A 24,442-nucleotide genomic window follows, 5' to 3' on the forward strand; every position below is an offset into this window, starting at 1 on the left:
TAATTTCGCACAAAGCTACTCGAGGGCTATCTGTGCTTGCCGTCCCTAATTTAGCAGTGCAAGACTAGAGGGAAGGCAGCTAGTCATCACCACCCACCGCCAACTCTTGGGCTACTCTTTTACCAACGAATAGTGGGATTGACCGTCACATTATAACGCCCCCACGGCTGAAAGGGCGAGCATGTTTGGCGCGACGGGGATACGAACCCGCGACCCTCAGATTACGCCTTAACACGCTTGCCCATGCCGGGCCAAAACGTAAGCTACCCAAGATCTTGAACTTACCTCTTACGTAGGAACAAACAACTTGTTTAACACAAACTGTGGGTACAAGAACCAACTCAGCAAAAATGTTAAAATACTTAAGGCGTTCAGTTAGTGTGCAATATAGTTTGTCACTTTTTACTTTGAAATAATATTGAAGATGTGCAAACCAGATACAGTTTTTTTCATTGTTTTTCTTCATTCAATTAACAAAATAATAAACATCTTTATGTGATTGAAAAACTAGTTTGTTTGAAGTTAAGCACACAGCTACACAACAGGTGATCTGTATTCTTCCCACCAGAGATATCAAAACCCGGTTTCTAGAGTTGTAGGCCCGGCATGGCCAGGTGGTTAAGGCAAGCGCCCCGTAATCTGAGGGTTGTGAGTTCGAATCCCCGTCACACCAAACATGCTCGTCCTTTCGGCCGTTGGGACGTTATGATGTTCGGTTAATCCCACTATTCGTTGATAAAAGAGTTAGCGGTGACTAGCTGCCTTCCCTCTTGTTACATTAGGGACGGCTAGTGGAGATAGTCTTCATGTAGCTTTGCGCGAAATTTAAAAACTAACAAACGAACCTGCTATCCGCTATACTGCTGCATTTGGTTACACTAACCTATCTCTATTTTAATTGTTACTATAACTGGATACCGATTCTAGTGATTTATTGTTCGCCCTAACAATTTGCAAAAACACACACTGATGTGTTATAAGAGTGACAGTTGAATTCCACTATTCGATCAGACAAGAGTTACCTAATGTTCAAACTTAAAGACGGCTATGCACGAATAGCCCTTTGGGTGGCTTTACTTGAGAAAAGTACCAAAACAAGCACATCACTTTCATGGTCTTATTGCGACAGTATAACACTGAACTCTTACAACAAACCACACTTCTAAAATTAAGATCTGCGATTCGTTTTGTTTGAAGTGTAGAAATTGCATGAATTGAAAACTGCTGAGCAATATGTACTGTTCTTTGAAGTGTTTGGACTAACTGTCAGCCGAAATAAATCAAAGAATTCCTCAACAGAACTTGCAATAAAAGGAAAATCATTTTGTAAAACGTAACAGAGTAGATAACGTATTATGTGCACACATTTTGAAATAACGTAATAGCTTGATCTAGAAATTAATATATTTGTATATAAAGCAAAGTTGTCCATCTGCGAGGAACAGGTCTAGCCAATGGAAGTGAAGAACAGATGGACTGTTAAGAGTTTGGTCAACATTTTAATTTTTACCTCTTTAACGCTGCTCAACTGAACGAAGAAATTGTTAACAAAATAACCAACAGAAAATGAAATAATTTAATGCAGAACGAAGATCAGACCAAAGCAGGTTCAGCAGATCAGACCAGAATTTTCTCATAGTTAACTGCAAGGCTTTAACTTGCACTTCTAAAATTGTTTATAGATAAGGAGATAGACTTCATACTAGTGTAATAGTATTTATGAACCAGTATAAAAATACATAATAAATTACGTGTTTACTTACAACTGTTCTCAGTATAATTCTCAGTTATTTTTGTGAATAATAAAATGTTTGCAAATGGTTAATACTTTCGATAAATTATAGTAAAGTTAACATAAAGTTAAACCTTGAAGCTTGTTTGTTTGTTTGATTTGAATTTCGCACAAAGCTACTCGAGGGTTATCTGTGCTTGCCGTCCCTAATTTAGCAGTGTAAGACTAGAGGGAAGGCAGCTAGTCATCACCACCCACCGTCAACTCTTGGGCTACTCTTTTACCAATGAATAGTGGGATTGACCGTGATATTATAATGCCACCATGGCTGAAAGGGCGAGCATGTTTGGTGCGACCGGGATTCGAACTTGCGATCCTCGGATTACGAGTCGAACGCCTTAACACGCTTGGCCATGCCGGGGCCCAAATCTTGAAGCACTTATTTTCAAACATTTTATGGGGACATACCCCCAGCACTATATTGAGATGCCTAACCAATTCAAAATTGTTACACTATGAAGTTTAAATTCCTTTGCTTTCTATAGACATTTTACGTTTTTCTTGAAGTAACAGAAGATGAAACCCTTGGCTCGATTTGTAACATCTTAAACTTGGTATTTCCAGGTATGTCTGACAGTAAATTTTATAAATGACTATACAAGTATGTCTTTCATAATAGTTTACAGATGATATGTTAGAACGCAGATAGAATTAAACTGATAACTGAAAATATAACTTAAATAACATTTAAATCTTAAGTGTCGATTTTAATTAACTTAGTAACTAATTAATGAACAGTAGTCACTTTTAGTTGTTGTTTTTGATAATCAATTTCTCGTTTACTGATTCACATTTGCTGAAGTGCTCGTGAAACCACAGTTTTCCGTTCTTGTTAAAAAACACAAAATTTATTCTTCTTTTGAGCTTACAAAACTTTATACAAGCAAGCAAATCTCATGACATTAAAATTGCAATGATATTAACAAGTGATCGAAAAGCTGAACAAATGATGAAATACCACAATCATAACACCAAAAATATCCTGATTAACTTATGATGCTTTCTTCAGACAATCGATAATTCATACCGAAATTGAAACATTAAAAAAAACAACAATTTTCTGATAACCACACACGTTGTTATCCATAACTTTAAGATCTTCCCCTGTGTTTGAGATTAAAACTTATATTTTAAAGCACTATTGCTTTCTAATAGAAATGGAACTTGTTAAGCAGTTTAGTATTAACTATCAATCTAAAAGTTAGAAGACTGACCACTACAACTTCAGACAAGTAAATAGAAAACAAATATTTCATTAGACATAATAAGAAAAAATTTGGAATAATATCATTTTTTCAGAAAAATGATACTGATGCAAGTCTTAAGAGAAGACAGGGCGAGTCTCTGAACAGAACATAATGTCGTTTTCCTGGTAAGTTTATATTTCAAAAAAATAAAAGTCAGTTCTTTCAAATAAAATGTTTCTTAATTAATATTATATAGAATAAAATAATATGTTTGTCAAAAAACAACAACAAACAAACTGAAAAAACACTAAACAACAGCTGAGGTGAAAATTTAGGCATAACTTTCATTAACAAAAAATACGTACCAGTTTAGAAGTTCTCATTTGGTACTTACTACGAAGTAGAAAAATAGCCACATTTACAGCCTCATATGTAGCTCACTTCTGCCAATAAATAGCAAGTCGGATGGTTTACCATAGTCTTAATGCCCAAGCAAAGTTACATATTCAATATTTCAAGCATCAAAAATTTTTGGATAAAAAAATTGTCCAACTCGTATACATACAAATACTATCAAACCTTGTTAAAAACAAAAACAAACACAGGTTAAGAAACAGGTATGTTTTAGGATCTGTTGTTTTCTAGCCCTATGACTCAAGACTCAATCGTATTACAGTACAAAGACACTGCAGCTACTGTAGGAAGATACCGAGATAATGATATATAAGGCAGCAATGTATACAAAATCATATTTAATATAGTAATTAATGATCACGTTTCATACCCTGTTTAACAAGGTTTAAGTATAAATGGAACAGCACTGCTTTTCTTTAGAATAATCAAGTGTTTAGAAAAACGTTTTTCATGAGATTTTTTCATTTTATTATTGTGCATAAAGTTATAGAATGGGCTACTCGTGATGTGCCAACCACAGGGATTAAAATTCAATTTCTAGCATTATAAAACCTAAGACTCACAGCTAAAGCAACACAGAGGCTTCATCTGATGGTAAACTTTCTGGCAAGTTAAAGAAAACAACAAACCATTATTGACATAAAACAGATACAATTATGGAGAAAAATATTAAAACTTGTCTTAATCATTTGACACCAACACCTTTTTGTGTCATTTTAACCCACCTCGTAACCTTGAAATTATATACAACTGAATTTAATAAGTGCAATTGTACAGAATTTGGCAAGTTTCACATTACAATTCTGTTGTACACAAAAGAAATAACAATTTGCTTAATTAAGCATTTTAATTAAAGATACATTACAAACTTAAAACTCCTAAAAGGAATCAACAGTACAAGTTGATTTCCATGTTGAGAACACGAATACATTTTTTTAGCTAAGTTTTCACACTTCATTTACACAACCTATAGAACATCTTAAATGAATGGTTGTTTTCATTCAGTAGAACTTTTATATCTTATCTGTTAGTTTCTCTATCTAACCTGATGCAATTTTATGAGATGGATCTGACACGTGTTTGTATATTAAGACTGAAACCTAAGATATTTAAGTTTATAAATACACGCATATTATTCACTAAAAGCATAACAGTCCTGTTGCTAAAACTAATCGATATTTAAGTTTATAAATACACGCATATTATTCACTAAAAGCATAACAGTCCTGTTGCTAAAACTAATCGATATTTAAGTTTATAAATACACGCATATTATTCACTAAAAGCATAACAGTCCTGTTGCTAAAACTAATCATATTATTCACTAAAAGCATAACAGTCCTGTTGCTAAAACTAATCGATATTTAAGTTTATAAATACACGCATATTATTCACTAAAAGCATAACAGTCCTGTTGCTAAAACTAATCATATTATTCACTAAAAGCATAACAGTCCTGTTGCTAAAACTAATCATATTATTCACTAAAAGCATAACAGTCCTGTTGCTAAAACTAATCGATATTTAAGTTTATAAATACACGCATATTATTCACTAAAAGCATAACAGTCCTGTTGCTAAAACTAATCATATTATTCACTAAAAGCATAACAGTCCTGTTGCTAAAACTAATCGCCATCAACATCATAGTTAAACCGAATAAAATTTCATTTCTCCTCATTTTAAATGATGGACTGTCAACAACAACCATTGAAACTTTAACTCACTATAACTTTCATTTTGTGGACTTACACTAAAACTAGCCTACAGAATATTTATATTTCACCTTTTCTGATATAACACTTTTGTGAGACAAAGTAACGAGACAAAAAGTAAATGATGTGAACAAAAAGACAAGTTGAGAAATATGTGTGTAGGGGCTTTGTTTTTATTTTTTGTTACACGTTCTACAATAATGCATGCAATACATTTACATTCATTTAGAGATCACAATTGGACCTTATGGTCACTCTGAAAGATGACCTTGTAATTGTGTTTGTCTTATTTTTTTAGTTTTCACAATTATACATAAAATCAATCTACCTTCTGATATTGTGAATGCCAAATATATATAACAAATTAATAATTTATTGATAAAAAATATAACAAGTTTAATAATAAAATGGTCATTTGGAGTGAAATTTATGGTACTAAAGGCGTATCCAGGTGAAATTGAGTTCATAAATTATAAAGACACACACATAAAAACTTTTTATTTGATAGCCCAAATTCACCTTTTATATTTCCAGTACTATACTATTTTACCTCATATTATCACATGGTTTTCATCTTATATTTCAACCCCTTCTCAACTTGTATTGTCTAAATATTTTGATATGTGATGAACTACTGTATGAAAACGATTTTACTTTAATATTATGACAAATAATAACATTACATGTTTTATTTTGTAGTAGACTCTATTTGTCTTTAAATATAATACCATAATAATTAAAAACATTCAAAAGGAATCATAAGCTATATGGAAATATCTCATAGTTATGAATCAAATATGCAAAAAATACTTATAATCATATTACTGATATATAAAAAAAGAAACTTTGTTTCTTAGACAACAGGACCATCTGCCAATATGTTTCTAATGATAAGATTACTTTCCAACTGGTACATGTATAAATAAATCAATTTTTTTCTTTGAATTTCAGTGATATATTACTTCAATGTAATGGTAGTGACTTCTGGTCACTTTTCTTGCCAATACACATGTAGTCTGCTTTGTAATAAGAAAGTTACAACTAGTTTGTTTAATAGTTAACTTCACAGCCCTTATTTCATTCAGACAAATATAAAACATGCTTAACTAATACAACAACAACAGGTTTTTAAACGAAGTTACAATCTTTAGCCTTTTCTAAAATTCTCAGACCAAAATGATTGTCATTTACAAACCAAATAAACTGGACAATATACAAGTAACTTAAAGGTAGTTCTTGTCCACCAAAATGAACAAAGGCTTAGTATGTTTTTACACAGTTACTGTACAAAATGGTCATCAATTTTAGAAACCTAACTTGTAACTCCACTTAATTTCTGAATGAAAGGTTTATTCTTATATTTTTATTTCATTTAATTTATAATGGAATCAATCAATTAGTTTTCAATAACAAACCTAAAAAAAACTTTACTGGTATAGTGTAATAATTAATACACACACGCAAACATGGTCGAAAAATTTATGTATTGCAATTTTGATACTACAAGTCATATAATAATATTTCTCAGACAAATTCAAGAGGTTATGAAATACTAGAAATATGAGTAACATTCTACACTGAAAGTCTACGTGTGAAGAAATTCTGAAGGTACAGTTATATATTAGTTATCTGTTGAATTCAAAACATGCACTGTTATGAAACTGAAAAACACCACAAGTGAGATATATTATTAACTTTAAAAGATGAACAAAAATGAAACACACAAAAAATTCTAATTTCTGATACCAAAAGTTGATTTTCGAATGTTCAATTGAAGCAAGTAACACTCGTTTCTAGAACATAAAAGCTATCCAAGATCTGTATTACAAATCTTGGTCTAATGAATATTCACAACAATCTATAACTCTGTAAAACTTCAACAAATATTAAACACTAGAAAGTGAAACAAAGTGAGGGTAAATTGATAGAAATCAATCCATACTTTTTGTTAGATTTTCCCAACACTAATAGAGAGGTTAAAATCATGACTGAAATAAAACACTCTTACATTTGAGGGAGTACAAATTCTTTACCACATGTCTGGGATAAAAGAATTACTGATTGCAATAACAGAATGAATCCAAAAACAACACAAGTGACAACAACATTTCTACACAGGATGGTTATGCTGCATAATAGTGGTCCCATCAAATGTCGCTAGTTCTCTAGACACCGCTGTCTCTTCATCATTTAGAAAGAAGTTCTGGAAAGAGGATGCAAAAGAAAAATATTTTTCTTTGCTTACAAAAATACTGCTTAGAATGTGTAAACCAGAAATGATTTTAATTACGTGAACGAGTCCAAATACAATCAATTCCAAAACAATTTATTACCATCATTATGGTTTCACGTGTAACCAAATCATGAAAATATGGAAATTGTAAACAATTTCTAAAAGTCTAAGCCTATATTTTTATGACACCCATCAGTATACAACAAAGTTCACTAGTTTATTTTTAGTACAGAAATAATGGATAATTATTTATTATAATAATAATAATAATAATCCATAAATCATATCTGGTTGATATGTTATCACAGGTATTCAATAATTATTTTTTATTATTACAAATAAGTGAGCTAAAACAATAAAACAAAATTAATAATATTAACAATTTAATTATATTTTAAAATCTTTACATCAGAAAAAAGCTGTGTAATTGGAGCAAGAAGTGTTTTTCTTTTCGTAACAAATTTTAAATTAATATGTGAAAAGCAGTGCACTAAATGTAAACAAACTTCAATAATGTTTAATTCTTTATCATGTAGACTCCAGAATTGGCTGAAGATTGGCTGTAGAAGAAACTGATTAATTAACAACAACAAAGAACTTTTCAATGAAAGTAATGAAATCTATAACAATATTTCAAACACACTGTACCCGTTATATCCTGCATCAACGTGGCCTTTTGGATGAGATCCAATAGAGAAGTGCTGTGATGCGACTTATGTAAGCAAACTGCTTCTAAAAACTGTTATGGTATAAGCTGCTTGTCTGAAAGAAAACCCATTTTGTCATATGCTACCAAGATTTTGTTAATTTTCACACTAAGTTGAAAATGAGATGCACATACTTTCTCAGTTGGTGCTTTAACAATAGCAGATTGCATTATATTGTTTGTTGTTTTTGTTTTTAATTTCACACAAAGCTACTCAAGGGCTATCTGCGCTAGCAGTCCCTAATTTAGTTGTGTAAGACTAGAGGGAAGGCAGCTAGTCATCACCACCCACTGTCAACTCTTGGGCTACCCTTTTAGGAACGAATAATGGGATTGACTGTCACTTTATAACACCCCCACGGATGAAAGGGCAAACATGTTTGGCGCAACGGGGATGCAAACCCGCGACCCTCAGATTATGAGTCACACGCCTTAACACACTTGGCCAGATTGCAGTATAAGTGCCTTTATATCTCAGAATGGCTGGTATGGGTATTAACACTTTTACTGATGAGGAGAGAACAATGTTTCGATCTTCCCAGGTCATCTTCAGGTTAAGAAAGATGGTTAACCGTACCAGCCTTTCCAAGACACATTTTCATTTCAAGTGGGTTTCTCGTCATCAAGAATTAGTGCTTTTGGTTTCCCATTTTACTCGAGGTAACTTTAGCATACAAGAAATCTGTCACTTTAAGATGACGATGCTAAGCTCTGCAGTACTTTTGTACCAAAATCCTTGTAGTTCATTTTATTTGCATTTTTTTATTTAGATAATGAAACCAAAAATATTTTTGTAAAGATTCTTTAGCAGCTTGAAAAAAAAAACAACAACAACTAGAAGACCAAACTTTGATGTCTTAAATCAATAAAGGTTGCATTTTAAAAGAACGTGTGCTGTGAACACGTTAGAACTCAAAACTTAAGTACATATGTTTTCTGATTAATTGTGACGAACAAGAGAGCAAAATACAAACAGATTACTTCCTGTAGTTTATGTATTCAATGTGACCAGTCTCACCAATCATCGGCCAACTTTTGCCAGACTTTAAATCTAAATGTTAAGTAACAAAGCCACACGCCACGAAACACTAAAGCACTGACAAGCCTCACATTTTCTCATACAATTATAATAAAATAAACAGAATAACCTACATAAATTATGTAAAACTGATTACTCCATTACCTTTACAAGTTAACAACGAAGACCGAGTTTGTTACGACGAGTGGGTCCTTATCCGGTCGGCCACATTAATTCCGTGCTGTTGGAGATGAGCTCTCAACACACGGTTTTCATTTTTTAACTTCTCGTACTGCTGCTGGAGTAAGTCTACATCCAAAGTCAGCCTTTCATTTTCTTTAAGAATATCTGGCAACTTTGCATTAGCGTTTCTCAATTCCTGAATATACTGGCACGCCTTAGCAAGAATACCTCCTTTGCTTTGCTTAAATACGAACACGGAAGAAAACAAAATTTATATAGAATCTAAGCTTTGATTAAAAAGTGTAAAATCAGTGTAAAGAAATCGTTTGGAAGCATATACTTATTTCTAGTAAACTTAAAACTAGAAAATAAAATATCATCCCCCCAAAAAAAAAAAACATGACAAAATTATTTATTAGGACAGCATTTCACACTGAAAACATAATTACTGATCTAATTAATGCTCATTAGCAATAATTGGGGATTAATTAACCAGGAGTAATTAATAATTACTAATTAGGTAAAGGAAATGAATAAGTAAATGTAAGACATGTAATTAAATTACGTTTTAAGTCTTCAACCAGAACTGAATTATATTTGAAATTAGGGTTAACTTAATGGTTTTTATGTGCAAAAAATAAACATTTGCTACAACAAAATTTGGAACAAACATGGGATTGATAGTTTACCTAATTCAGCATGACATACTTGTAATGAAATTTTTGGAAAACTAATGTGTTATTATAATGTGTTATTTATGACAGAAGGTGAATAAGACAAGACTGGAAACGTAGATATTTAAAAATATGAGTGGATTTCTGATACATGGTTGTTGTAAGTTTCTTGCTATGCCTGCTGGTGGAAATATCTAGGTATGGCAGACTGCAGTTGACAGTTTGAAAGTGAAGTGGTTTTTGTTCTCTAGGTAATTAATGTACCATAAGAAAATTAAGTTTTCATGACTATGGGGCCAGATAAAAAAAATATACATCATTGACACAGCATGTTTAAAAACTGGGTTTCTTGTCAGTAAAGAAGAGAAATCTCTTCAAAGTCTTCTATACAAAAATTTCTACTAAAATTGGAGAGAATTGTGATGTCATGGGTAAGGTTGTCCATTCATTTTTGTATTGTAGGTATGTGGATCATAGACAAATTATGGTCAGTTCTGTATGCCATTCTTTGGCGATACAAAGGGTTTCTGCAGTTGAGACATTAACGAATACGTGTGCTTCATCAAAAGTGTTGAGAACATTCTGGATACACAAGACTGTTTTATTCAGTGAAATGTTTGGTGCTGTGTACATGTTATTCTGTATTACCTTATACTAGTGAAAGCGCAGTTATCAAAAAGTATCTAAGAGATAGCATGACAAGTTTATAGTAATAACAACTGGTCTGAAACAGATGTTGGGTTTGTGGATCTGTAAAACTGTGACAGATACTCATTGTCTGATCATGGTGTTGTAATCATCTGTATTTAAGATTACCGTGATGTAACCTTCATCTACAATTAGAATTTTAGTAGTGTTGTCCCATTTTAAATACTTCAATACATTAAGTCCTTGTTCTGTAATGTTAGAGTTTATTTTCTCAATATTTCTGAAATACATACAAATTTGTTAACCAGGTTGTTCTGCCACAAGTTTATGTAGGTTTTGAGATGTAGGTTTTAGGTTAGCTGTTTCATCAACTTTTAGTAGTTTGGATGGCAAAGTTAAGGTCCAAATTATGTATTTATGTTTCAGTAATAAGTAAGGACTCTGGAACTCAAGTTTTGTAATACAGTGTGAACATAAGTGCATCCGAGTTAACTGGGTCTCACAACTTATTTATGTTCTCTGAGTTGACTGGACATAAAATTAACTAAACGAATTACATACATAGAATGACATAGATTAATTCCAGAAACAGAAAGAATCTCTCCATGTGAACACAATAAAATTACTTTTGAATAGAGTTTCAAGAAACAGGCCATCAGTAGCTACTATTGGTCAAATCATTACTAATTTCACCAGCCATGTCACACTCCATGAGTGTTATACCAAACTAGGCACTCATTACCCATTTTACCTTTGTCGGTTCATCATAAAAAGCATCTGTCTGAATCATCTACGAAATACAAGTTGCATTGTTTTAGTTTTAGCTTCACACTAATCAAAAAAGTTAATTTTAATGTTGAATATCTCTTAAGGAGAATGTACAAAAACTATTTTAAAAGGTTAAAAAATTGTCTATGAACTTACTTGACTTTGTTTTGTGTGGTCTGACGTACAATCAGGCACAATGGTTGACAATTTGACTATCCAGTTGTTAATTTTGTCACGTCGTCTCCTTTCAACTGAAGTGTTTAAAATGTATGTTTTTACTTTTGTTATTTTAACATTATTTTTCTTAACTCAGAAACAATAAACAATGTGTAGGCCAAAATAAAACTATTTGAAGAATAATACCCGAGTAGCAGTAAAAATACAACAAAAGACCACACCATACACATATCTGGTTGCTTGTTTTGCACATTTGCAAAGCTACACATGGATACCTGCACTAGACACTCGTAATGTTGGTATTACGAGTATTTGAAACCCATGCACTTTAAGAGCTGTTTTTGTTTTTATGTTATTCCTACTTTCAATGAATGATTTACCTTCTCTAAGTTTTAATAAAATTCTCAACAACAATTTTGAGCATGTCTGCACGATCACAGACTAGAACTGGGCAATCAGTATAATTTCATAATTGATTAATTTATAGGTTCATCAATCATATTCAACTAATTAATCTATTACAGACTGATGCTGATTGTCACTAGTTTTTTCTTAACTATGTTTACACATCTGCTCAATAGATACTATACAATGATATATTCACTCATGTCACATTAAATCCCCAAAACAATTTGCTATGAGCTAGACTGAAAGATAGTTAACTTTTTTTCTGCTCTATAATCTCACAAAACTTCAGTGGACAAAGAATCTTAAAGAATTAAACAAAATGTAGACTTTTGTACTCTTCTGCAAGCAACAGTACCGACACATAGTGAAAGGAAAAGATTAAAATAATCTATGAACTTAAATTATTTCATGGACTTTAACTAGTTATTAGTTAATAGTGTTACTCTCAATTTCATTCATGGCCAAAGTTCCGAGTTACTTATATCATCCTTCACGAAAAGTAATTGTTGAGCATTTCAGTCATGCTAAGAGTCACTCAACAAAAACATGTGGTTCATCTACATTTTTATTCTTTAAGTTATGACACGTTTTGAAATGTGAACGATAGTCTGATTAGTTTCTAACAACTTAGCGTAAAATATTCTGCTTGTAAAATAAAATTTGGCATTAACGTTATTCACGACTCTTATCCTGTCGTTTCGTGAAGGTTGAACTTAGCCTGAACGTGCAGCTTTTCTGACACAGTACAGAAAGCGGTTGTCGTAAACAAACCACACATGAATGCTCAGACAGACAAATAGTTTGCACCACACATACCTACTAATTTCAGTTATATGCAATAATTTTAAATTTATAGTCTGTTTTCTTAACTCATAACAATTATATAACATCATGCAGTAATGTCATGTGTGACTTAAATTACTATCTGCTTTAACTAAACAACTAGAAGTTTGATTTTAAAATTCTTCTGAAATATTGTAAAGAAACTGAACTGACTGTACCAAATTACTGATAAACGTAATATATGATGTGAACTGACCGTACCAAATTACTGATAAACGTAATATATGATGTGAACTGACCGTACCAAATTACTGATAAACGTAATATATGATGTGAACTGACCGTACCAAATTACTGATAAACGTAATATATGATGTGAACTGACAGAACCAAATTACTGATAAACGTAATATATGATGTGAACTGACCGTACCAAATTACTGATAAACGTAATATATGATGTGAACTGACCGTACCAAATTACTGATAAACGTAATATATGATGTGAACTGATTGTACCAAATTACGGATCAACGTAATATATGATGTGAACTGACGGTACCAAATTACTGATAAACGTAATATATGATGTGAACTGACCGTACCAAATTACTGATAAACGTAATATATGATGTGAACTGACTGTACCAAATTACTGATAAACGTAATATATGATGTGAACTGACTGTACCAAATTACTGATAAATGTAATACATGACGTGAACTGACCGTACCAAATTACGGATAAACGTAATATATGATGTGAACTGACCGTACCAAATTACTGATAAACGTAATATATGATGTGAACTGACCGTACCAAATTACTGATAAACGTAATATATGATGTGAACTGACCGTACCAAATTACTGATAAACGTAATATATGATGTGAACTGACCGTACCAAATTACTGATAAACGTAATATATGATGTGAACTGACCGTACCAAATTACTGATAAACGTAATATATGATGTGAACTGACCGTACCAAATTACTGATAAACGTAATATATGATGTGAACTGACCGTACCAAATTACTGATAAACGTAATATATGATGTGAACTGATTGTACCAAATTACGGATCAACGTAATATATGATGTGAACTGACGGTACCAAATTACTGATAAATGTAATACATGATGTGAACTGACCGTACCAAATTACTGATAAACGTAATATATGATGTGAACTGACCGTACCAAATTACAGATAAACGTAATATATGTGAACTGACTGTACCAAATTACTGATAAATATAATATATGATGTGAACTGACTGTACCAAATTACCAATAAACGTAATATATGATGTGAACTGACCGTACCAAATTACTGATAGACGTAATATATGATGTGAACTGACTGTACCAAATTACTGATAAACGTAATATATGATGTGAACTGACCGTACCAAATTACTGATAAACGTAATATATGATGTGGACTGACCGTACCAAATTACTGATAAACGTAATATTGATTGATTGATTGATTTAGTGTTTTATGGCACAAAGCAGCGAGGCTATCTGCGCCAGACATTCGGTAAAAATGTAAAAAAAATAAATAAATAAATAAATGTAGTAATAGATATAAATGGAACTGAAGGGAAAACAAAAAAGTATAAAACCAATGTTGACACCTAGTCTACAATGTTAAGATAAAAGGTAGAGTATAAGAAGTTGTAAGGTATTTACTCTAGCAAAAAGGTAATGATCATAACCCGCCAGGAAGATTAACAGGTAAGTTCAAGAACCACCGTCAATCACCTGAAGTTGGCCTTTCCAGTCCTGGTTCTGGGTTATGTGTCATAGCAGCTATTATCAAAATGTAAAAGAAAGTAAAAGTTTTAAAAGACACTCCAAAAATCGTAATAATGAGTAGCCAAATGTCCAGTAAAAGGATAAAGTCAAGTAAATGGAGTAAAATTTGTAGAAGTAATTGAAGATAGAAGCAAACGGCAATTAAGACAGAAAATGGCGTAAAACCAATGTTGACATCCAGTCAACAAGGTTGTAAAGAACTACCTGTAGCAGAATGGTAATGATCGTAACCCGCCAGGAAGACTAACAGGTAAGTATAAAACCACCGTCAGTCACCTGAAGTTGGTCTTTCCAGTCCTGGTTCCGGTTATGAGTCAATATGGCCAGTACTAAAAGTTAATTAGTAAAAGTGTGAAATGATATGCAGTAAAAGTATAATAACAACTTCGCCAGGATGACTAACGAGTAGTTCAAACGGATAGTTCAAACAGGAGGCGTTAGTCACCTGAAGTTGGCCTTTCCAGTTCTGGTGTCGAAGTTATTTAATGTTCTGGCTATTGTCCAATGTCAAATTGAATGAGAGAGATTAAAACTGTAAAAAAGGAACCACAATTAAAAGGTGTAATGAATAAACATGCAACACTTAAATGAGATTAAAAGGTTAATGGCCATTAAAAATTAAAAACATTATCAAGGTGGACAGAGTCACCATCACCAATAACTCTGTCCAATGTTACAGATTGACCCTGGGAAAAATATGTTTAAAATATTGCCGTCGTTGAGAATTGTAACGATGGCAAGAAAGTAAAATGTGGCTGATAGTGATTTGAGTGTTACACAAATTACACATTGGTGCATCAGTTCCAGATAAAAGAAAATGATGAGTTAAAAAACTGTGACCAATGCGTAGCCTAGTGAGAACAACTTCCTCCTTCCGAACTTTACGGAAGCTAGATGGCCAAAGTCCAATTTTGGGTTTGATTTGAAAAAGTTTGTTGTCACGTTGCTCACTCCAAGTGGACTGCCAGCTGGCACGGAGCCGACCCTTGAAGATAACACCATAGTCCATGTACGGAATAGGCATAGGAGTGATGGTGCTGAAGCAGACATATTTAGCTGCCATGTCTGCAAGCTCGTTCCAGCCAATACCAACATGGCCTGGTATCCAGAAAACTGGATTGAAGTAGCTGCTAATGAGAAACGGGCCAGTCGGTTACGAATATCAGCGAGAATAGGATGTGAGCCAACGTGTAGCGATTCCAAGGCAAGTATAGAACTAAGCGAATCAGTATAAATAGTGCAGTTGGAGTACTGCTCAGCTGCAATATGATCCAGGGCAAGAGATATGGCATACAGTTCAGCAGTGAACACAGAAGCTGTAGAAGGGATTCTGCGTGCAACTACTGATCCATAACAAACCATAGCAGAGCCCACTGAATTACCTGATTTGGAACCATCTGTATAAATAGGAACTGAATGATTGTTTGAAAGATATTCATTGAATAAAAGACGGTACTTCCAATCTGGAGTATCTGCCTTTTTTAGGTGACTGAAAGAAAGGTCACATTTGGGGGCTGTAATAAGCCATGGTGGGATGGGCCGACCTGTGGAACATGCAATGTTATCCAAGGACAGACCCAATTCATCCAATTGCTTCCGGATGCGAAGGCCAAACGAGCAATGACAGATCGTCTGTTCTGAAAAGTACTGCCCACCGAGGAAGGAAAACACATTTCCAGGTGGGATGCTTTGGTAAGGAATGAAGTTTCAAGTATATTGTAAAGATAGTTGCAAACGGCGAAAGTGTAGAGAAGGTTCATGAGATTCAATGTATATACTTTGAACTGGAGAGGTGCGGAAAGCCCCAGTGCAGAGTCAAAGTCCTTGGTGATGAACGGGTCCAGCATCTTTAAGGCTGAGGGTCTGGCAGAGCCATAGACCATTGATCCATAATCGAGTTTCGATCTAATAAGAGCACGATATACCTTTAACATTGAACAGCGATCTGCCCCCCAACTGGTAGAAGAGAGAACACGGAGGATGTTCAGTGCTCTTGTGCATTTGACCAAGCTGCTTTAAGTGTGGTATAAAGGTCAGTTTACGATCAAAGATAAGCCCCAAGAACTTGGTCTCCGGACAACTGGCAGCAAAACTCCACCGATATGAAGTTCAGGATCAGGGTGAATACCCGTCGACGGCAAAAGTGCATGCACACAGTTTTGGAGAGAGAGAAATTAAAGCCGCTCGCCATAGTCCACTTCCGTTACACAATTGAGGGCGGTTTGTAGTTGCCGCTCAATATATCTCATGTTTGACGACTGACATGAGATGTGAAAGTCATCGACATACAGCCCATTCGCAACAGTGAGAGGGAGTTGTTCAGTGATGGCATTTATCTTTATACTGAAGAGTGTAACACTCAATACACATCCTTGAGGGACTCCAAGTTCCTGTACAAAAGAACGGAAAGTGTCGAACCCACACGAACCTGGAATCTCCTGTCCATTAAAAAATTTTTAATAAACATGGGTAGATGGCCACGTAAGCCTTCTCTATGTCAAAGAATATTGATACAAGATGTTGGCGGTTGAGAAAGGCTTCTCTGATAGATGTTTCAAGACGAATTAGGTGGTCTGTGGTGGAGTGCTGTCGACGGAACCCACACTGGGTGGGCGAGAGGAGGTTGTTTGATTCAAGGAACCAAACAAGACGAGCATTAACCATCCTTTCTAATGTCTTACAGAGACAGCTTGTCAAAGCAATTGGACGGTAGTTTGAAGGAATCTTGGTATCTTTCCCTGGCTTAGAGAAAGGTAAAATAATAGCCTGGCCAAGCATCAGGAAAAACATTCTTCTGCCAGATCCGTTGAAAACAATCAGAAGGACATTAAGAGAAGCAGGAGATAAATGGTGCAGCATGTCATAATGAATATCATCAGGTCCAACAGACGCACTGGCAGACCGATGAAGGGCCATTTTAGTTCCACCAGGGTAAAAGGACGATTATAGTCAAAGAAACAGTTAGTTCGAAGGAAAGAGGTGATCGCTCCGCCCGAGTCTTGATGGCCAGGAAGGTGGAGGAACAAGCAGAAGTGCTAGATACCCGCAAAAGCTTTCACCTAGAGTGTTAGCGATGTTCGAACATCAGTCACCTCCTGACCATCAGAGAGTAAGATCGAGAGGGGATAGAATTGTAGTGTCCATTAACCTTTCAATCCTGTCCCATATGATCTTGGAACTGGTGGTAGAAGATATACTGGTTGTGAACTTAATCCAAGATTCCTTCTGGCTGTGACGTCTTATCCACCTAGCATGTGCACGGGCCCGTTGGAAAGCAACCCGGTTTGAAAGTGTGGGATATCTACGAAAAGTATCCCAGGCCCGCTTTTGAGCCTTCCGTGCTAAGTGGCAAGCAGGATTCCACCACGGACGAGGATATCGTGGAAGCGTGTCGAGGTTTTAGGAATACACTGAGCAGCTGCATGTGTAATACAGTCAGTTACCGCTGCTACACAGTCGTCTATTGATGGCTGATTTACGATGGCAGGATCAAGTTCTGCGAGAGCAGTGAAAGTGGACCAGTCTGCCTGATCCAGCTTCCACCGGGCACGCTGGTAGGGTGGCATCGACCACGCCAGTCTCTCTTATAAGGATTGGAAAATGATCACTGCCTAGTGGATTACTGTCAACCCTCCATGAAAAATGGGAAAATAATGAAGGGGAGCAAACTGAGAGATCAATAGCGGTAAAGGACTGACTAGGTGCATGAAAGTAAGTGGAAGAACCAGTATTGAAAAGAGAAAGATTGTGATCAGAGAGCATCCGCTCTACAGATCGGCCCCTCCCATCAATAATAGCACTTCCCAGAGGGGATGATGTCCATTAAAATCCCTAGGATTAGAAACGGAGATGGCAATTGTTCAACGAGAGCATCCAGATCTGATTGATCATATGTCTTTCCAGGGGACAGGTACAGAGAACAAACAGTGATGGTATGACCCAAGGAAATACGGATGGCTACAGCCTCAAGGGTGTGTTGAGTGACAAAGACAGGGTGGGCGCGTGTTGATCAACCAACAGTGCCACCCTCCATGTACTCGACCATCACACAACCTGTCATTTCTGTACAGAGAAAACTGCCGAATGGAGACAGTATCAGCAGTTTTGAGAAATGTTTCTTGTAAAGAAAGACAAACAGGATGGTAGGAAGCAATCAGCGTTTTGATATCATCCAGATTAGAGCGTAAACCTCGACAGTTCCATTGTATCAAGGTGGCCATTTTAAGAGCGGGTAGGTGAAGTGGCTGGAGAACCCTTCGGTTTCACGACCACGCGTCTTTTTTCTTTACTGTCTTTAGTTGGAGGAGGTCTATCAACCTCCATGGATCCTGCTCTGTGTCGGGTGGGCAGGTTTTTGTTATTGGAAGGGGAATCTAGTGACTGAGGACGTGAACGAATAATTGTGTTGTCTCTTGTGGTGGGAGAAAAAGATGTATCAGAAGAAATGCCTGTATTTGAAACTGAAGGACGTGGATCTTGAGGTGTGTTGGAAGGTATGGGAGGGACAGAGATAGGTGTGGTAGTTGATTCATCAACCTTTTTAACCACGGAGGTCAAAAGGCTTTTCATTTGTTTTGAAAACGATTCTTTTGGAGGCACAGAGAGATCTGTCTGCACTCCCACTGTAGTTGTGGAATGAAGTGCAGCAGCATATGTCCAAGATGGAGTTGTGGACAGCAATTTCCGAGCCTCAGGATAACTAATGTTATGTGTCGTTTTCAAACGCTGCACCTCTTTTTCCTCCAACCATTTTGGGCAAGAATGAAAGTATGAGGGGTGAGAACCATTGCAGTTTACGCAATGTGGGTTCATGTCACAGTCATAGGCATCGTGGTCCTTGCCTCCACAACGAGCACATGTCAGGGAACCACGACAAGATGTCTTTGAGTGGCGAATCTCTGACATTGGAAACATCGAAGAGGGTTTGGTATGTATGGCTGAACCCTGCAATGAGATAACCTGCCTTGATAGTGGCAGGTGAACGTGGTGAAGTAAATGTTAAAACGAGGGTATTTGTTGGCAGTGTAATTCCATCTTTGCGAGTGGAGATGCGCCTCACTGCAGAAACTCCTTGAGTGGAGAGACCAGCGAGAATCTCTGACTCGGGAGCGTTCTTCAAATCCCTTTCAACAATAACTCCTCGTGAAGAATTCAAGGCAGCATGGGGTGTAACCTCAATAGGTATATCCCCAATTGCCTTTGATTTCAACAGGAGTTCACTGTGTTGGGATGTGGATGTTTCAACTAATATGTCACCAGATCAAGTTTCTTTACTGATTTTGGAGAGCCAGCAAGTCCCTCTAGTCCCTTTTGAATAAAAAAAGGGGACATTTGCCCTAAAGGTTTTCGAAGAGAATGTAATATAAGAAAATGAGGTACATGTGTTACTGATGTTGAAGATTGCTGTTCTGAGTATTCAAGACGTGGTCGCTACCCATTGACTGTTTTTTACAATTTTATTTAAATTTTTTGAGGATCCATAGGAAAGGAAAAAATTTCGGTACCCACTGACCCCACCCACCATGGAGCCCTACAAGGGGACGCACTACAAAGTCACGCAAGGACAATGCAGAAACGCCAGGGTTTCGTGAGCACTATACCCAAACACCAGCATCAGGCACAATGTCCACAACACCCGTTGAGAACTTCCAACACTGGTACTTGGTTGACTCTAGCCCAAGTGGACCAGCCGATTGACCCAAGGGGGCCACCCAAAGGCCGCCTGTCTACAGGAATTGAGGCCAAAGTGGTGTGTTAGGGTTGGACCCCTCAACCACCAGGATCTTCTCCTCCCCTTCACGGGTCGCCACGCACGGCAAACACGTGGGTGGATGTTTAGATCCCAGAGAAGGTAACCAGATAGAACAGAACCTTCCCTGGGAGGTCCCCTCACCACGTACAGGAATCCACACCAAGGGGATAAACGTAATATATGATGTGAACTGACCGTACCAAATTACTGATAAACGTAATATATGATGTGAACTGATTGTACCAAATTACGGATCAACGTAATATATGATGTGAACTGACGGTACCAAATTACTGATAAATGTAATACATGACGTGAACTGACCGTACCAAATTACTGATAAATGTAATACATGACGTGAACTGACCGTACCAAATTACTGATAAACGTAATATATGATGTGAACTGACTGTACCAAATTACCAATAAATGTAATATATGATGTGAACTGACCGTACCAAATTACTGATAAACGTAATATATGGTGTGAACTGACTGTATCAAATTACCGATAAGCGTAATATACAATGCCATCAGTTTCAAATGATTTTGTTTTGGCCAAAAGGTTTGTAACTTACTGACTTAATACACATATGAGCTACGAAAAAAAATTTTTTTTTCTACTTTAAAAACTATTTATTCATCAGGTTGTGTCAAAATAATATTTATTAATAAAACAATATATAATTATTACATATCATAAATTTGTCTGTTCATAATTTCAGACTTAAAGACGATTGATTGGTTTATCATGACACAAAATATACGACCAAGTTTGTACACACACCTCCATGCACAGAATGTTTTTGAAACTATGAATATAGCCTCCCCCCACACAGAGAAACAGATAAGAGACATATCAGTGTATGTATTTTACCTTTAATTTATATTATATTAAAACACAATATTCTGAAGGTCAGAACATTTTCATACAATAATTTAATATTTTTAAATAAAATCAAGATAAATATAGATATACTTTTCAAATAAAAAACTTAAATACAAATTTCTGCTTATCAACAAAGCATGGTCAATGATACTTCTTACGTTATCTCCCGCACATAAAGCATATGTGATGATCCCAAAGAAAACACAATTTTTTTCACTTTGTTAAATAAGAATAATTTTTCATTCAGACAACAAGACTTCAACAGTATACCAGAAATGACAATAGTGTTGCAATTGTTTCAATACGGTAAAACACATAATCAATGTATTAACCTCTGGATTTATCCGTTAACTATAGGTGTTTTGATAATAAACATATTTATTGTAAATCTTAAATAGGCTTTTCAATCCTGTCTTTTATACGAGAGGTATTTTTCTTTCAGCGAAGGTACCTTGGACACAGCAATAAAAGTAAAGTACCTTAGACACTCCAAATATTTTCATTTTCAACCCTTTATCTTTCCCTGATGTGATCGGGAAGGTAGGTATATACAAAAAAGTTCCTGTTTTAGAAATTTTTAAAGTTGTTATACTGGTAATGTTAGCAACCTTATAAGTTTATTATTATATATTTGCATAATACATAATACTTTGAATGGTCAGAATTCAATAGGGTGGAATTTCGACATGTGAATTATTTGGAAACATTTTCAATTCTTACTATTAAGTACTATTGTACTTAATATTATTTTTAAATATAAGTAATTCTTATGATGCTAATATTTGCAATATTTAAAACAATATAGCTGCATGTATTAGTGATATAATAATCACAAACGTAATGAAAACATATAGGTGTCAACTAAATGATATTCTGATGTCAAACAAGAATAGCATATTTAATAGATTTTGAAACACCAAGTACCTTCATTATGTGTGGACCTCCGTTTTTCATCTCTTCCTGTCCTTGGCTTCTCTAGTTTAGTAGTGAACTGTTCTGTTCGAGGTGCAAGAGAACGTTGTCCTGGTTGATAAACTTCCTGTGGAGACATCATGACGTAGAACTGGCCTTAGAAAAAAGGAAAATAATTACACTACGTACAACTCTGAAATAAAAACTGTGAAGAAAACACTTTACATTCTGGAAACTATTGAACATTATACACTTTCAGCTTCCATTTGGCAAATGCTAATGGTATGATAATTAAACAACAACAGCAAGACTAGTTTGTATGTTGTAAAGTGCAAAACTATACAATGGGTTACCTGTTCTCTGCACCAAAGATAAAGATTTTTAGTATTATAAGCTCTCACACATATTTCTTAGTAAATAAATACTTCTGACAATAACAAAAATGAAGTGTCTACACATCAAATATCCTTTCAAGTGATGTTCATATCAAGCTTTCAAAATACAGGTTAACTTCGAAAATAAAATTCCAATTAAAATACTAAAAAAAAACATTATGCCAAGTAAATATATCACAATCATGGCATCATAATAAGATACACATATACCTGCAGCAAAGGAGCAGAAAGTACAAGCCATGTTTGAGAGAATGGTGTCTTAAGTGCCACAAAAATGTGTAACATAAAGAGCAGTATTATAGTTAACTTGTTTCAATCTACCATTTTGGGTAACCAGTTGTTGTCATGATACAACTCTCAAGAGTTGCTTATGGTTCTATATAGCCCAATTTACAAGTAATGTTACAAATGGTTATGGTAAAACAAACTGTTTTTTAGTAACTGCTAACAATGTTTGCCAGATTTTTCTACATTTGTACTATAGTATCCAAATGTACCTTCATTTAGAGATGTACTGATTGCATTCTAGGCTTAACATTAATAGGAGACATCATTAGGTTAGGTATTAACATGTTGATGACCTAAAAGGAGGTTGAAACATTATTACTTGTTTTGTGTTTTCTAAACAAATGTTTTAATATCCATATCAACCACTTCTGATAAACAGCCAGGAACAGGAACCCACAAAGGAAAAGGTGTGGGTAATATAACAACCAAGGGCATAAACCAGACAGAGAATGCTATTCAGATCATGATGAGGGTAAGACAATAAAGAGGAGGAAGAAAAATGAAGGACTTACCCTTACAAGCCACCAATGTTGAATGATGGAAGGAATGATGCATAGAAAGGATGTAGGGTGGTACAGTAGGGATGGCTATAGTGAATGATTCCACCCACAGGTCAAAAGGGGAAGGAAATACTCTGAGGTATAAGTGAAAGAAAGAACATGAGGCAATGGACTCAAACAGAGGAAAACTAATGAAATGAATTATAACAGTATCATCCTCATCATGAAGTACCAGAAGCAGAGTAAGAACAAGGAAAGATCCTGTGGTAATGAAGAAAGAAGGTAATGAGATATAGGAAACAGAACCTGATGTCCCCACCAGGGACTAGACAAAATCCAGGCATGAATATGGAGGGCATGAAGTGCAGGAGACAAAACTAGCAACTGTGATCAATGTAGGAAGTTGTGAATAAGGAGAGAGGAAGGAGGAGAAGAATAAGAACTGTAGCAGGTAAAAACACCACGGTTGAGTGGGTCAGTAAGGAGCAATCAGAAGGACTATGCATGGAGTGGTAAACTACCTGAAGATGTAATGGGATAGGAGGACTTATAAAGGGAACTGGTTCAATCAAACCTGGGTAAAGACACACACAGCCAAAAACCAAAGAATGGGGAACAGGAAACCAAAAGAAACTTATCTATTCAATGAGAGAAATAAATGCACTGACATGAGGGGTACACCACTGATTGCAAAGTTAATGATAAAAGGAGATGAAGAGATCCACTCTGTCAAGATAAGAAGCACAGTCTGCCATTCAGGTGAAAGCACCTGATATGCATCATGCCAACTAATGAAAGTGATTATCATGGGTCCAGTGAGAACATCCAAAGAGAAAAGCATAAGGATCTTGACTGGAAGAATCCTAGAGAGAGATATGAGGCTCCCCAGGAGTGGATCTTTGCTATCAGATCCAAGGATAAAGAAAGAAATGAACCATCATGGACCAACAACCTGAAGCTACATTGTTTGATCCACACACTCTACCCATGTAGGAATGCATCAGTGAAAAGCTGTGGATCTGGTCAAGAAGGAAGAAAAAGGACATCTACCAAAGAATGACCAACCATGAACAGAGGTCAACCATAAGTCAGAAAGGAATGGTGACAGGAGCATCCAAAAGAACCCAAGAAACAAGCCATTGGTCATGAAAGGGACCTCAAACAAGCCTGAA

The 24,442-nt window shown here is 35.4% G+C and overlaps 1 protein-coding gene across 5 annotated transcripts in view; it reads right to left on the reverse strand.

The window, feature by feature from the left end:
- Window positions 1–2,618: 2,618 nt before the first annotated feature.
- The window catches only part of LOC143222366 (upstream stimulatory factor 1-like), a 52,455-nt gene continuing 30,631 nt past the window's right edge, over window positions 2,619–24,442 (reverse strand). For 3 of the 5 annotated variants that reach the window (XM_076448809.1, XM_076448821.1, XM_076448831.1), the window contains exons 5-8: window positions 22,100–22,243; window positions 11,495–11,589; window positions 9,231–9,489; window positions 2,619–7,311 (exon numbers count right to left, since the gene is read on the reverse strand). In XM_076448809.1, the coding sequence (XP_076304924.1) occupies window positions 9,262–9,489; window positions 11,495–11,589; window positions 22,100–22,243 (467 nt within the window). In that variant the 3' untranslated portion in view covers window positions 2,619–7,311; window positions 9,231–9,261. Of the gene's footprint in view, window positions 7,312–7,989; window positions 8,104–9,230; window positions 9,490–11,494; window positions 11,590–22,099; window positions 22,244–24,442 lie in introns of all 5 variants that reach the window. The other 2 variants (XR_013012205.1, XR_013012212.1) reach the window with 2 other exon arrangements.

Source organism: Tachypleus tridentatus, chromosome 1, assembly GCF_004210375.1.
Source record: "Tachypleus tridentatus isolate NWPU-2018 chromosome 1, ASM421037v1, whole genome shotgun sequence".
NCBI lineage: Eukaryota > Metazoa > Arthropoda > Merostomata > Xiphosura > Limulidae > Tachypleus > Tachypleus tridentatus.